Raw genomic sequence first — 16,380 nt, 5'->3', positions numbered from 1 at the left:
GTACGCGTGGTTTTAAACCAACTTATGCTCCTACCTTAAGAGTTTCTCTGTGTAGCTTATGCAACTGCGAGACTTCTTGGCGCTTGTGTGCTTTGGTTGCCTCCAGAATGTTTTCCAGATGCTGGTTTGCTTTCTGAAGGGATTGAAGCTCTGATTCCAGTTCCATATGCTTTTTCCTGTTGAGGAAGTATTTTACTACTATCAAAACCCCTCCATCAGTATGCCCTCCCATCAGTAACAACAACCTGCAGTATTGCCAATGAGCAAACTGAAGCTGAACTCTTGCCCAAGCACCAAAATACATTATTTTGAGAAGAAAGCCACCACTGCTGTGTTAAAAACAACCAAAAGCTAAGTTAATTTGTGCTTGCATAATGAAGCAAGCAGATGCATAAGTAAACATGTCAGAAAAAAATCCATTATACGGTAAGAAATAAGCTGAGCACTCTGCAATTCCTTTTGAAGGCAGTATCACCCATACCAATACAGTTTTAAGCTTTAAAAATGTTATCCAGTTATATGAGAAGTCTGAACCCGTGCTTGCCAGGATTAAAGAAAATCCTCTATAGTTTGGTTGGTTTGTTTTGTTGTTGTTGGTTGTTTTTTTTTTGTAAAGTGCTGCTCTGTTAAGGTTATTTTGCCCTCTAAAAGTACTTTAACTGAAATCCAACAGTTCAGCAGAAATTTAGGAATATTTTTCAGAGCTACATGCTGTTGCTGTGATAGCTGGCCTTTCTGACATAATTGTCAGGTCAAGTCTACAGGCAAAAGAAAATACTTCATCTTTTGGCAGTTCAATGCTATCACTTTCCCTCATGTTTTTAGTATCTGCAACAAAACTTATGGGACGCAGTAGAATTTTAGTGCTGACTGCTACTGGACAACAGAAAAATTGGAATACATTGATTTTGTGAAATTGTTAAATTTTACTCTCTTTTTCAGATACAGCCTAGGTACACCTGCAGGTAAAATTAACCATCCAGTTACTCTGAAACTGGTAACAAGTTTGAAGTCTGATGAAACCCAGAGGTTCAAAATCACACTTGTGTTTCACTGCACTCCACTAAGAAAATACCAGTCATTGATAATAAAAATGCATACATACTATCAAGAAAGGAAGACATGCACAAAACATGGAATACATAAAATAGGATTACTTTGAATGGGCAGGAAAATAAAGTAATTAATATATGAAGGTAAAAATTAACCACTGCAACTAATGATACAGGGTAATAGATGGCTTGCTGTACTGATAAACTCAGTAGATTGTAGCATTATGATTTATAAAGTTCATAGGATTTGCTATACAGAAAACAAAGAATACAACACAGATTTGTACAATTTCCTGAATGAGCAAAAAGGACATTAACAAAGCCACTATGAAAAAAAAAAAGGGGGGGGGGTGGGGGGGGGGGATAGGGCTGGCAAAAATGCCCAATGCTTCTAGAACTACATTCTAGACTCTCTGAAATCAATAAAAAGAAACAATATTAGTTACAGGCTAAGAATAAATATAAGAAAAAAATATCAGGTCCTCTTTGCCTTCCAGGTTTACATCACGTTTGCTGGAAATGCAATTATTTTTCTTGTATCTTCAGTAACGGGACCTGAATTTCTGCGAAATGGGTTGATCACGTTAAGCCATGTATTCATAGAACCATAGACTGGTTTGGGTTGGAAGGGACCTTACAGACCATCTAGTTCCAACCCCCCTGCCATGGGCAGGGACACCTTCCACTAGAACAGGCGTTATTCACTTGCATATGAATATATACACACCAAAGGTATTACTGGGCCTTTCGCATTACCTTGTGCTCCCTCAAGGAGAATGACAGTAAATTCTTTACTACATTCGTAAGGAAAGTGTAGCCCCTTATCTCCCATCTACAAGCCAAAGCAAATTGACGTACATGAACTATTGACACCATGTCTTTGCTCTAATCTGAACTAAATCTCTGTTCCAGTAACAGAGTCTCAATAGTGGTATTATTGCCACCTTAAAAATCTGTGAAGTGGAGTCAAAAAAATGAATCAACAGGTTAGCCAGAGTTTACTGGGGTGCTTGTATTCTACATTTATGGTGACCCAAACTTGAAATCTTAAAGAGGTTATATGAAAAACTACTGCTGCACTAAACCAAAAACAACCCCCAAAACAACCCCCCTGCAAATCCCATAAACTCTTAGTTCCTGCTATGGCTTCCACCTGTAGTATTTTCAGTTACTGAAAAATACTTGCTCAGCACGGAAACTAAGCCAAACTCTCCCTGTCCCGTTATGCAGAAGACTATCAGCATCCCAGGGTATGTGCACCTCCTGCATGTTGTGAGGCATTGTTCTGCATCTTCGCATAAAGAAGAGCTTTCAGAGAGAGACGAAAATCTGCAACAGCGCAGACATGCCTTCGGACTGCATGAACTAGGTTGTTGCCTAGCCTGGAAGTAACGAGTTCAACAAGAGCATACTCTGCATGCATGCGTTCTTCTTACATGCAAAGAACACAGACTGCATATTCAGGATCTGAGACTAACTTTTACAAATCAGTGAAAGTAATTATTTAAAGACATTTAATTAAATAACATTTCTAGACTGTTTTGTCTCACTTGGTTAGCTCTTTAAATTCTTCGTATTCTTGTTTTGAACTTGCCAGTTCACTTTGAGTCTGCAGCAGGCGTGCTTTCAGCCTTTCAACAGATGCCAGCGAGTTGCCTTCCACTGATACGGTGGTGGAATATAAATGATGACCTAAGGAACAAACACATACCCTCTGAAATCACAGAGTAGCTCAAATATCTTAAGTGTTATTAAAATGAAAGCATTTGTAGGCTTTTGAAGAGCATAGCAGCAACTGAGATTGAAGAAAATGGGTTTTAGCAACAATTCCTGTGAAAACCGGTAGAGTAATTAATGTTACTGCAGCCTTCCTGACAACCAAGGACAACAAGATGAGATTACGGATGGTGGTCACAAGACGCACAAGAATACAGATTCCCTTATTGCTGTATTTGCCTGAAGGCCAATGTGAATAAAATGAGGTAAAGCTGTTTTATCGATCTTCAGGTACCACCTTGAAGGCGGCAAAAACACACCAAGACAGACATCTTCAACACTACGCTGCACGCAACAGAAATACCGTAAGCTTATTTAGCTGAAAAAAAAATTGCATGTTTTTACCTCCAGTATTTTTCTCTGTGGCTGAAGCTTCCAAAAAAGCTTTTTCTAGTTCTGCGATGGTCTGAGCATCAATTTCTTGAGCCTTCTTAACGGACTGTAAGGACCGCAGCTTCTTATTCTCCTCTCTGAGGTTATGATTCTCCATGGCATACTTTGCAATTCGCGGGTGTTGTTCCATCTGTGATAAGCAGTGTTTTATTCAACAGCTTTCATTTTCTAGACAATGCTACACGTATCTAGCTGTTGCTCTACCACCTCTGATAAGCATTAAATTGTAATGGAATCAGAGAAAAGGTATTCCCTACAGTGGTTAAAACTGCCCCCTCCCTCCCCTCCGTTTTTTCGTTAGTTTTCTTACTGCCTTGGAATCTGCCTTCAAAAAAGACAGTGGGTTCACATTTTATGTGTTTACTCTTCCACTGGTAATAAAACAGTAGAAGCTTTTCTTGCTGCTCAACAAGCCTTTTCAGTTTCAACTCTGAGCTTTAGCTTCCTTAACAGCATCCCTGTGGGCCATAGTAATGCTTCTATAGTCCTTTAATGACTGTCTGACTTCTATACTCTTTTTTGCCTCCTTCACTTTGGAGCTGAGGTATGAGCTGCAGATTCAAGCTGGTCTTCTCATGCATCTACTCCTTTTTCCTACATGAGCTTGAAGGAAATTTTTTTTAAAAGAACCTGCCTTCTCTCTTGAGCCTCTTTGTTCTTCAAAACAGCCTCAGAAAAGCTACCACGCTTACCAGATAGCCAAATAACCCAACGCCTCCTCTCCTGAAGCCGTAGGTATGTACTTTGTGACTTGCCTTCCTCAAACTGCTCCAGAACCACATCACCCCGACTGTCCCACCTAACATCTGTGTTATTACCCACCAGAAACCTGCTGTATTACTTGCATCCTGCTGTCTTTCCCTTTCAATAGATGTCATGGATGTTAAAGTCTCCCATGAGAAGAAGAATTTGTGACTTGGAGACTTCCTTGAGTTGCTTAAAAGAGACTTAGTCCTCTAACTAACCCAAATCAGATGGCCCCTGGAAAGCTCTCACCCTTACTAGCCTCTCCTCTTGTGAGCAAACTCACAAGCTCTAAACCCACCCACTGTCTCTTCCGTAGGGAAACTCCACACATTTGAGATGCTTCTCTAGAGGAACGCATCCTCCTCTTTCCTGCCTGTCTTTCCTAAGAAGCCTGTATCCAGTCATCACATAACTCCACCACATGCACTATTCTCACAGAAGAAAATCGTTGTAGAAAGGAAAAGCCGAAGACGTACCTGCTCCCTGAGTGTCTGCAATTCCTCTCTCATTTCACTGAGGAGATCCTCTTGCTCTTCCGGCAATAAGCTTCCACCAGCCTCTTTATGTAACCGCTCCAAGCGAGCAATGTGGTCTTCACGGAATTTAACTATCATTTTACTGGACTGAATGAATTTCTCCTTCTTGGCACACAGATCTTCCAGCTGAGCAACTTTTTCTAACAAATTCTTAGAAAGTACATGCACAGACAGGTGGAAAAATGACGGTTACACTAGATCGATTTCAAAGATGCACGTATCACACACAGACAAATCATGACAAACCCAGTTAACAGTAATTTTGTGAATACACAGACAGCAGATTTTGAGAGAGCAACAGCTCAGAGCAAGAACCCCAACTACACACTATCTCGCAACAACTTCACTTAGAAACTCCAATATCATCCAGTAGGCTTAAATATTCAGTTAAGCCCATCAGACACAGCCCTAGAGTGCCTGTTTCAGTTCGTTTTCTTTAAAAAAAAAGTTTTGGCTGATTCAGTACTGCACTGTGACTTGAATAATAAAATGGGGATGACTGAGAGGTTTGCTTCAAAAAAACACTGTTGATCCAACATTCAAAGATGCACTCAAAATGAAGTAAAACAGAATTTTGTTGTTCTGCTCATCTTTTTTTAGAAAATCACAATAAACAACCCACCCCCTAAAACTAAACATACTATGCAAGCTTATCTGAATGTGAAACAGAGTCATAGAATCATTTAGGTTGGAAAAGTCCTTAAAGATCATTGAGTCCAACCATAAACCTAACACTGCCAAGTCCATCACTAAACCGTGTCCCTGAGCACGCACCTCCCAGGATGGTGACTCCACCACTTCCCTGGGCAGCCTTTTCCAGTGCCTGACAACCCTTTTGGTAAAGAAATTTTTCCTACTATCCAATCTAAGTCTTCCCTGGTGCAACTTCAGGCTCTTTCCTCTTGTCTTATAGCTTGTTACTTGGGAGAAGAGACCAACACTCACCTCCCTACAACCTCCATTCGGGGAGCTGTAGAGAGCGATCAGGTCTGCCCTCAGCCTCCTCGTTTCCAGGCTGAACACCCTCAGTTTCCTCAGCCGTTCCTCACAGGACTTGTACTCTAGACCCTTCCCCAGCTCCTTTCCCTTCTCTGGACACATTCCAGCACCTCAGTGTCTTTCTTGCAGTGAGAAGCCCAAAACTGAACACGGTATTCGCAGTGTGGCCTCACCAGTGCCCAGTACAGGGGGACAATCACTGCCCTAATCCTGCTGGCCACACTGTTCCTGACAGAGGCCAGGATGCCTCAGTACCATTAGGTGGATCCTGTATGGTCCCACAGACTTGTGTGTGTCTAAGTGGTGCAGCAGGTCACTAACCACTTCCCCTTGGATCATGAAGGCTTCATTCTGCTCCCGGTCCCTCTCTTCCAGCTCAAGAGGCTGGGTACCTGGAGAACAACTGGTCCTGCTGTTACGAACTGAGCAAAGGCAGCATTAAGTACCTCAGCCCTTTCCTCATCCTTTGCCACTATGTTTCCCATTGCATCCAATAAAGGATGGAGATTGCCTTAGCCCTCCTTTTGTTTTTAATATATTTATGGAAACATTTTTAATTGCCTTTTATGGCAGTAGCCAGACTAAGTTCTACTTGGGCGTTGGCTCTTCTAATTTTCTGCCTGCATAACTTCATTACATCCTTGTAGTCCTCCCGAGGACCACAGATTTTATCATAAACATCATTTGACTAAGTTCTCTTGTTACCAAACTTTATCATGTTTGGACAGAGTATTTTTTTTATACAAAACCACGGAGTCAGCTTCAAAATGCTCATTGATCTCTCAGAGGTCACAGAATGCACTTAAAAATATTAGTGTGTTCTTACCTTCTTTTCACCTTCTGATTTCTCCCAGAACAACATTGCTTCAAGAAAGCTGTTCATGTAATTTATGTTGGTTTTCCCTTTTTCAACAGCACCTGTAGGGTAAGTCAACAAAACAAATGCCATATTTATTAAAATACCAGTTAATCAGGTTTTCCTACATACATAACGTGACAGTTGTAGAAAGAAAAATTAAATAAATTCTTCGGACAGTGTAATTCCTCTGCAAAGATCATGTGCCCTACCCAGAGCAGAGAGGTTTAGGCAGTAATTCCTAGCCACCTGCGAGCGCTGATAAAGAACGGAGTCAATATACATAATTGTATAATTAACAAAGTTGTTCAAGCATTAAACAGCTTTACGATGAACTTTTAGCAGCTGAGTATATCTGTAGAATGCAAAGCCCCTCTGAAATTGATTCGATAACACTAAGACAGCATTGGCTACAATTACTGCAGTTTATGCATATTAAAAGTGGACTAACAGGTTTACAAGAAGGAAATTCAGGAAAATAAGCCTGAATTCAGTGAACAATTAGTGATTTAATCTGGAAGCAAAGTGTCCACACAAGGGATTAATAAGGTTTAACTAATCCACTTCAGAACTTAATTCGAAATAGCCTTCCTGAATAAACTCACACAGGCAAGACTACTTATTTAAGGAACACTAATAACCATAGTATACTACTTATTTATAGAATACTAACCACCATAGTATCTAGGTGCATAGTAACTACTCTATTTTAATTTAATATATTTTAAAATGCCATCATGTTTTTAAAGTATCGAGCAAGCAGATTTCAGATTTCGTATTTGTATGATTGAGTATTACAATTTAACTGCATAGACAAAACCACAGCTCTAATACATTAGGTCCTGCCTAAAACCTCTCCAGTGTTTAAGCATCATCACTTCCTTTTCCTCAGAACCCTACCACAGCTGTAAACGTTTTGAGCCCTCTGTCAGTATTCACGGACAGTCATTCACTGTCCCGCTTGATAGCTGACTTGGTTGTACTGGTTAAATGTGTATGCTAACAGGGAGGTATTTTTTCCTTAAGAAAGCTCAACTACAGATGCTTTATATAGACAAGTTTTTCTAACTTCTGCAGTACCTTCCGTTGCTGTATCTTCTATTTCTTGACAAGATCAGGAATGAGTTGACTCAGGAACACAGTAAGAGTTACAAGACCAAGTTTACTATCTTGTAATGAAACATTATAAAGTAGCCTATTTCAGTGGGAAGTATATATAGTAGAAGGCTTTTCTGGGTTTGGTATTGCAGATAGAACAGACTAGCAAAAAGCTGCTGGGATGAAAAAATTACATAGAAGTGTGTCATGGTTTAACCCTGGCCAGCAGTAAAGTACCCCACAGCTGCTTGCTCACCTACCCCACTCCTCCAGTGCAGGGGGAGAATAGGAAGAAAAGGCAAGGAAACTCAGACTGAGACAAGAACAATTTAATAATTGAATATAAATGAATAAAATAGCAAAACTAATAATACCAGTAAGAATATGTAATAAAAACAATGGAAAATAAAACAAATTATACAGTAGCTCACTACCTGCTGACTGATACCCAGCTGTGTCACAAGCAGTGAGCCAGAGTGATCTCAGCAGACTCCAAGCGAGCACCATGAGCGAGAGAGTGGCCGAGAAAGCCAACTGACCCACCAACGGCAATGACTCCTGGCCCACCTCTGGCTTATGTACTGAGCATAACATTTTATGGAATGAAGTTCTCCTCTGGTTAGTTTGAGTTAGTTGTCTGAACTGTGCCCACCCCCCCAGCTGCTTGTAGAAAGAAAGTTGGGAACTCAGGTGCAGTATCAGAAGCTACAAGCACTGCTTTATCAGCAACTAAAACCACCAGCGTTATCAGTACTGTTCTCAGTGCAAATCCAAACCAGCCTTGCACAAATCCAAAACACAGCCTCATACCAGCTACTGTGAAGAAAATTAACTCTGTCCCAACTAAAACCAGCACAAAGTCCCATTATCAGCTTACACTGAAATGAGTCTTTTATTGAAAGGTAAGCATCCTTCTTAGGATCTTCCTGAAGAGGCAAAAGGGGAAGGGAGGGGGTACGTGTGAAAATCCAGTCCTGAGCTTAAAAAGAATGCAGCATCATCAACACCTTAGTACCCTCCCCCCAACCTAAATGTACAACAAATCACATGTAAACTTTTGGTTTCTTAAGGGATTAGGCAGCACACCTCTCATGAGCTGGAAGAGTATTCTAGGTATTATGTAATAAAACCATAGCCCACAGACACTTAGGAGAGGAAGAAAATAAAATCACATTAACCATTTCTGCAAAATATTAGATAGAAATACAGGCAATGGGATACATAAGACAAATACAACCTCTGTAGGTGAGTTCCCACAAAAATATTAATTGCTCAGAACCCTAACGAATTACACAAGGCTCCAGCACTCTAGGCTACAAACGTAAGTTCTCCTCCCCACTCCCAACTCTTACCTTGTGATACAGAAGTATCACACACAGACCGCACTGAAGTAAGTTGAGCAAGCTGCTCTTTCAACTTCTTGACCTCAGCTTGCAGCTGGCTCACATTTCCTTGTGTGTCTTCATTTACCACAGCCTTTCATAAATATGTTAAGACAAAAATTAGGAAAAGGTACATATCCTATAAAATACAAGATTTTTATAAGAGAAAACTCAAAAAAGCCAAGCAGGAAAATTACTGAGAAGTCTTTCCACTGTAGGAAAGGAAGAACTCATGGGAAAAACAATGTTCCATTTACTAGGAAACTTGGAAGTTGCACCCTAAATAAAAATATTGGTTAAAAGAATCTAATGTTTTTTGCAGAATTTTGTCTGGAGCTTTTTGACCAACAAAGCGGTTGGTATGTATTGACGACCCTTGGTTTCCAACACACATTCAAAACCCACTCACAAGAAATTATATTTTGGCTATTAGCCTACAGAAAAACTGGATGCACTGAAATACTTCTGAATCTAAATTTTTATGACAATTTTAATTTTTAGTACAGACTAACTTTTTGCTTTTTCTAATGAAGTGCTCTGAGAACAAACAATGAATACGCACTATTAGTAGCAATTCCCTAGTCCCTACCTGTTGTACTCTATTCATAATCGAAAGCAAGCAAATCCTTTTCAAAAATCAAAACCAAGCAAATTTAGTATTTTTAATTAATTATACTCATTTAAATTAGCAAAAGCGCAAGAGTATTTCAATGAAGCTGCCCTGTTTGCAGATACGTAGCTTAAATAAGGAAATGTTGCAACAGTAAAGACACTGAATAACTCTCTTACCTTGTTTTTAATCAGCTTTGCTCGCTGAGCAAAATTAAGAGTGGACAGTGTTTCACCAAAACACCTGGATCCTGGATGAACGTTTGCGATTATGCATGTTTTTGCATTACCACCAAGGGAATCCTATTTAAAAACATGGAAGTTAGCCTTATTTACATGTGTTTGGTGACAGCAGGAGGCCATCACCTAAGAGCTATCACGCATAATTTGAGATTTTTTTTTTTTTTTTTTAAACACCTGAACAACAGGGAGAAAACCAGAAAAAAATTCAGGGAATGAAGTAGCTATTTCTTTAATCTTGGTAATTAGCAGATTAGCATTTGCGCTAGTTTGAACATCATCTAGCCTGTTGGTTGTTCCAACCTATCTTCTGGTGTCAAGTGCCAAACAAAAACCACCACAGAACAACACACCCTTGACCAAGGATATAAACAGAAGCTCTCAATTTACATGCGTGTCTTCACATACTTTGGTGCTGCTAAACAAGTAGCTGCCAAATCTCTGGAGAAGGCAGAGGTTATACCTCCTAAGGCTAAAAGCACTGCAAAATAGGCCACCAGCCTCAAAGGCATTCTCTCTCTTCTAGTAGAGAAGGTCATGTTTGTGGCCTTCTTTGCAGCACAGCCACCTAAAAAACCTAACCTCTTAAGAAGGTAACAGCTCAGAGTTGCAATTCTCTTCCAGTTTGTGTATTTTGGGTTGCACTGGAAGAACATAATTCCTCACAGGCTTGTAATTCTATGATATACATATGACAGGGATGGAATGATTGGAAATTTTTCTGGGATCCCACCAATACTGCGTCATACGTAATACAGTACATGCGTTACAAGCACTATAATATAAAATATATTACAGATATTATTCATTACAGTGCAGAGAATTTTGGTGAGTGCTGGCATCCAACAACTCTTTGACTTCTTCCATCTGTTTTCTGTTCCTCTTGAAAAGAGCCCCATAGCTCTCCAGTAGGAAACTGTGAATTTATACAATGCCTGACATCATACCAACCCTTAGTGTGCATACTGTGATACATGGTATTCCCCAGATTATAGGGACAAAAACAAATGCTGCTTTCTTTTTTAAATCTTCAAATATGCAATAGGAGATTATAAGCATAACTAAATTTGTCTTCAGTTAACAGCAGTAAAACAACTGGAAGTCTGTTTAGGTAAAAAGATACTTTTTTTAAGCTTTCTTCCACCTGCTCAATATTGAAACAAATTTTTCATGTACCCAAGTTCAGTTTTTTATAGTAAAAAACCCAAGTATTCTTTCTACATCCCAAGTAGCATATAAAATCCAGAGGATATACATTACCCGTAAGAGAAAAGTGAGCTTGGAATCCCGGTAACAAATGTGTCTCTGTTTTCCATTACCCACATCAACAAGTGCTGTGATTACTTGGCCCAGGCAACTTAGTGATCGATTTATGTTACCTGCTTCCTAAAAAAAAAAACAAATAAAAGAGAGAAGAGACCAAAGGTGAATGGAACAGGGCAGTACTTCTGAAAGGAGAAAGGCGCCACAGATATAACAGAACTAACCTTTAACCTCAGTCCTTCTGTATGGGTGTCTTTCTGTCTCTCAGATCCTGCCAAGTCTACCAGGTTGAGCAGGGAAGACCGAATGTTAACGATCTCATTGTTTTTCTCCATGGATTCCACTGTGATAGTAAAAACTGCATGTGATCTTGAGGATTCTCTGTTCATTGACGTCGATGCTACCCGACGGTTTCTCCAGCCCGTAGTTAATACCTAAGCATAAAAAGACATCAAATAATATCAAGTATCTCAGACTGTGCCCAGTATTTACGTACAAGTGACAAACACTAGTAAGCGTATGAAGATATGCCTTAATCGAAGATAAATAATCCAAACATTAAAAAGTGACCAAAAAAAAAATACCTGGTATGCTTCAGCAGCAGATGACAACACTTGTTCAACAGCACCATCAACAAAGACTCCCTTCTTGATGTGTTCTCTGAGAAAAAGTCCAGCTGAAGCAGAATCTAGCAAGTCAAATATCTGTTCATTGTAGATTTCAATAAATGAGCATTTGCAGAGAAAGCTCTTTCCACTGCCAGCCTGAAAAACACAGTATTTTACACTATAAACAAATTGGTTTTATTAAACATGACACTGTATGGCAGCGAGTCTCTTTTTACACATATTTAAAGCTACTGGACTGCATATATATTCTACATACTATACATTCCTGATGCCCAGATTGCAACCAACATCCAGAAACCTGGATGCATTTTTAGACTCAAAATACAAGCATGCTTGCGTCTGGAGAGAGCGTACTACAGTTTAGAAGAGTAGTAGATGCAAGCATTTCTCAAAAAGTTTGATGCAAGATGTCAGTAATCCTGGAAACTTGACTGCTACGCACCCAGTTCAGCAAACAGCCTTGCTAACCTTTAATGTGAGACATTGTTCTTGCTGCAATAACGAGCATAAAGGAAATGTACCTTTTCTTTTTCACGTTCCATTAGGAAAAATAAGTATTCAAAGCTCCGTGGAATTACACCTCTCAGGCTGTGAGTGAAATTATCAGAATCAGATGGTCCTAAAGAGATTTTTAATTAAAAAAATAATTAATCAGTACGACTCAAGAGTAATGGTTGACCTTTTCAAGGCTTCGTTACAGAAGATTTCAGCAACCATGTGTAGTTTACGGCAAAATCGCAGAAGAAATGCAATAAAATCGATTTTCAAGATCCAAGATAATATTCCATCATCAGACTGTGGTAGTTTATTTTCCCTGACCATTGGTTACCGAAGTCTATACCAGTATAAACTACTTGGGCTTCCACAGAAAACAGGTACAGATGTCCAGGTATGCCAATACAGCTCCCTTAACCCCAACTTGAAGAACCAGAAAGATGGGATGGATTTGTCACTACGTTTAGTTAATTTTGATGTAGTCCTCAAAAACGCGTTGGCCAAACTGGTTTTGGTATTTCAGTAACTTTCTAATGTCAAGCACAATATTAATGCCTTTAAAATCACCGCTGTATTAAGATTACAAGGGGATCCCTTCATACAGAGAGGCCTGATATTCCTAGTTGGGTAGGAAGCAGTTACTTTGAAAACCTCAATATTAGGTTTTCAGACCCTTGCAAATTAGAGTCTTTTTCTACATGTGCAAGGGTTATCAGTCAAAAAAGGAAACCAGAAGAATATTAATTTTTGAGAAAATTTTCTCAAAGTGTTTGGTTTGATTTAACTGAAAAGCTTGTCTCCTGTTAAAACCAGAAAATACAAATCTGCAACTGGAAAGAGAGAGGGGAGAGTACCTATGCTTCACTCTTTTGATGTAAGAGCAATGGCACTGAGCACTACACCATTTTTTAAACCTTGAAGTCATCTGCAGGAAGACCAAAATCTGAATCATCCCTGGTGTTTGAGCAAGACAACATTTCAACTCAACGGAAAACAAAAACTTTAGGAGTCTACTGAAAGATTAAGTTTTTATGCACTTACCCATCATAGTAAAGGTTTTTCCTGACCCAGTCTGGCCGCTAAAAACAACAACAAACAAAAAGTCAGATAAAGCTTTATTCTGGCTCTGTTTTATTAATTAATAATCTTTTAAGGGGAACTGACAGCTTAAAATTAAAAAACAAATCTCTTCTAAACTGAAGATCAAAAGAGAGAGAGGCAAGCTGAGAAATCAGTCAGATAAAAAGGTATTAAAAACAGAACAGCAAATTTGCCCATGGAATTCTGTGAGATAAATCACCTCTTCTTTCCCCCAGCACCCACCGCTTTCTTCCTTATTTCTGTTGGAAAGGGAAATAGCGGAACTTGGCATTAAAACGAACGCTTTCAAGTATCTACATTAAACCAACTTTGGGGTAAATCTTTTGGGTTTTGTGTCACTCAGTAGTGCACATAAACTCAAAACGAGAAAAAGACTTTTAAACTGAATATATATATATAGTTTTTTTTAGACATAGTTATTAACCATGCTAGAGAAACTTTGAGGCAATTTCAGTTCATTTTTCCACATCTGTCTGTTATAACAAAGTAGACTTCAGAGTGCTGCAAGTGCTGCGCCAGGCTAAAAAACCCAGGATGGTTTTTTGATGAGATCAGTCCTTCAAGTTAGCATTTTTGACCAAAGTGCTTACTCAGTTTTCAAAATGAAAAAAATTACTGAGAGTTAATACGATGATATTCATGCTACCAGTCATAGGTATATTCCTACCTTGAAAACATTTTGAAAGTCAAAATTATCGTTCATGAGTTTTCCTGCAGGCAGCTAAGGCTCACTGAAGAGTTGAGCTGGCTTAAGTTAGTACTTAAGTACTAACTTCAAGTGATACTCATTCCATTTTACTATGGACACACTAAAAGCAACTAGCTTTCTTTTTAGAAGTACAGTAGAAGTTCTCAGTTTTAGCCAATAGTAAAATTAAAATGGATTTATAATCAACATTATTGTCCTTAAGTATTAGAAGCATAACACAAACAGATTCTTCGATACTGCAAGAATATTCCCTATGTGGTGCTGCACTGAGGAAGCACTTTCAAGGTTTACTGCAACATTAAGCAGGTTCTGGAACTTAAAAGCACAACTACTCATTAACACAACCTCCCCAAATGTTGAAATTTGCTATGAAATACCATTAAATGACTCACTATGCAAAGATGGTTCCATTGTAGCCATTCATACAAGATTCAACAATATTTTTGGCCACACTTGAGAACACCGACTCCTGTGGACGAAGGAAAGAGAAGGCACTTGGCACCACTCATTGAAGTATCTCTTCTACCAGTGTTTTATACATTACAAAGTTACGGCGTAGAAAAGAGACGCATTCCTTAAGGTTAGACATGTATCATAACCCCTGGAGTTCTCACAGGAAAACAATACATCCTAAGCCTTTGTGACATAAATCACTCCCTCTGAAAAGCATTCATCCCTTGATAAACTGTAAGACATAATACATTACATTTACAAATAGAAACTTCAATTTTAAGGCAAACTTTAATTAAAGGTTAAAAAAAAACAAACATGAAAACTATTAGAGAGAAGAATTTAATTCACCATTTCCGTGCTATAACTACATATTACCAGTCTGACCACTGCGAAAAAGAATAGCCAAGGTATTGCATCTTTAGAAAGGTTTAGCGTGGCAGCTGCCAAAATCCAGGGGAAAACTGCAATATTATTACAAGACTTCGGAAGTTATTACCTGTGTCGTTTCCATGTTAGCAACGTAATCAAAAGTGAAGATCTTCGGCTCAGGCTTCGAGTGCAGACGGATGGTGTTTGATGAAAGCACGGATAAACACAAGCCTTGATCTCCATCGGTTGAAGCTGTTCCCTCTGAAGGGGGACGTACCCTTACATAAACTTTTATAGCGTCACCTTCAACACTGTGAATATTTATGCGTTAGATTACTGCAAAATAGGTCTGTCAGCTCTTTGATAAAATTAAATCACAAATCAGCTTAAGCATGTGAAGTCATGCAAAGGTTTCTCCTGCAAACACAAGCCTTGATCTCCATCGGTTGAAGCTGTTCCCTCTGAAGGGGGACGTACCCTTACATAAACTTTTATAGCGTCACCTTCAACACTGTGAATATTTATGCGTTAGATTACTGCAAAATAGGTCTGTCAGCTCTTTGATAAAATTAAATCACAAATCAGCTTAAGCATGTGAAGTCGTGCAAAGGTTTCTCCTGAAAATATACTACTTCTAACAGCACCCATCAGTTCACGACAAGGCACAGATTCATTAAAAATAACAACATGGCAGATTTAAAAACAAAGACCGAAGTTACTGGAATTTATTACTGTTGCATGTAACTTTAGCTCCAAAATAACCCACTTCACAGTGAACGTTAGGTATATAAAACTATTGTTATGATGATGGTTTCAATAGTTTCCAAGACTATGGGCTTCGAGCATCTTTCTTAATCCAGGAAGTTTTAAAAGTCTTTACAAATGGAGCAGATGATGCTACATTCCAGCAAGAAAGTAACTGGCATTTCTTTGTTGCTCACAAGGAGAGGAAGAACAATCAATTCTTAATCCTTAAGTCCAAAAAGAGTATAGTGGCACCTACATCTAGAAAGTCCCTAACCTATTTCATCAGTTACCAGTGGATGCACCAGTAAACTCAGCTTGAACAACTAAACCTGCATAAGTATTATATTGAAGCTTTGAGGAGCTCTGGCACAGGTACCAGTATACCCATACAACTTTCTAAAAACAGAGAGAAAGGCAGCTGTGCTGTGCAGGAAAACATTGAAAGGAAAGAACTTTCCATTATTTCACAAGGCCAAACTAGATTTTGGTTGCATTTTTTGTGCAACACGAACATTCATGTGTGGGAACCGCCCGGTATTACTTTACCTGGGTGAGTTCGACAAAGGTAATGCAGAGTCCCGTAAATCTATAAAATAGGAGCGAAACGCACACGCACAAATTAAACAAGATAAAATTATTGCCCCAAACCCCTGTTTAAATAGAATATACTGTAAGCAGTACTGAGCCTTATAAAAACCCGTTTCATAAATGAACCGGAACGGCACAAAAATATTTAGTAACTTCCTTCGGCAGAAAGTTTGCAGTTTCTTGTGGAGGTAGAGGAAGCTGCAGTCCTGCCACGTGAGCACGCACACACTTGTAAACCCCTCCTATTCATGTATATGAGATTCCGCAAGTGTTTCGGAGAATCAGGAACATAAATGTTAACAGCATTATATATTTCCATTGTGTTTCACAAATTGCTA

General features: G+C 39.0%; 1 protein-coding gene across 1 annotated transcript in view; it reads right to left on the bottom strand.

Moving 5' to 3' along the window:
• KIF15 (kinesin family member 15) overlaps positions 1-16,034 on the bottom strand; it is a gene marked incomplete at its 3' end in the record, with an annotated part of 33,913 nt that extends 17,879 nt beyond the window's left edge. Inside the window, exons 1-15 of the mRNA XM_010150120.1 lie at positions 16,001-16,034; positions 14,835-15,018; positions 14,278-14,354; positions 13,117-13,154; positions 12,102-12,199; positions 11,536-11,715; positions 11,176-11,385; positions 10,949-11,074; positions 9,629-9,751; positions 8,810-8,933; positions 6,330-6,421; positions 4,445-4,654; positions 3,174-3,351; positions 2,603-2,744; positions 35-176 (exon numbers count right to left, since the gene is read on the bottom strand). Of these exons, the coding sequence (XP_010148422.1) occupies positions 35-176; positions 2,603-2,744; positions 3,174-3,351; positions 4,445-4,654; positions 6,330-6,421; positions 8,810-8,933; positions 9,629-9,751; positions 10,949-11,074; positions 11,176-11,385; positions 11,536-11,715; positions 12,102-12,199; positions 13,117-13,154; positions 14,278-14,354; positions 14,835-14,849 (1,755 nt within the window). The remainder of the gene's footprint in view (positions 1-34; positions 177-2,602; positions 2,745-3,173; positions 3,352-4,444; positions 4,655-6,329; positions 6,422-8,809; positions 8,934-9,628; positions 9,752-10,948; positions 11,075-11,175; positions 11,386-11,535; positions 11,716-12,101; positions 12,200-13,116; positions 13,155-14,277; positions 14,355-14,834; positions 15,019-16,000) is intronic.
• Positions 16,035-16,380: the final 346 nt, after the last annotated feature.

The sequence above is a fragment of the Eurypyga helias genome, unplaced genomic scaffold (assembly GCF_000690775.1).
Source record: "Eurypyga helias isolate BGI_N326 unplaced genomic scaffold, ASM69077v1 scaffold6334, whole genome shotgun sequence".
NCBI lineage: Eukaryota > Metazoa > Chordata > Aves > Eurypygiformes > Eurypygidae > Eurypyga > Eurypyga helias.
The sequence above is the reverse complement of the archived record's forward strand: the minus strand, read 5'-3'. Positions and strand labels throughout refer to the sequence as shown.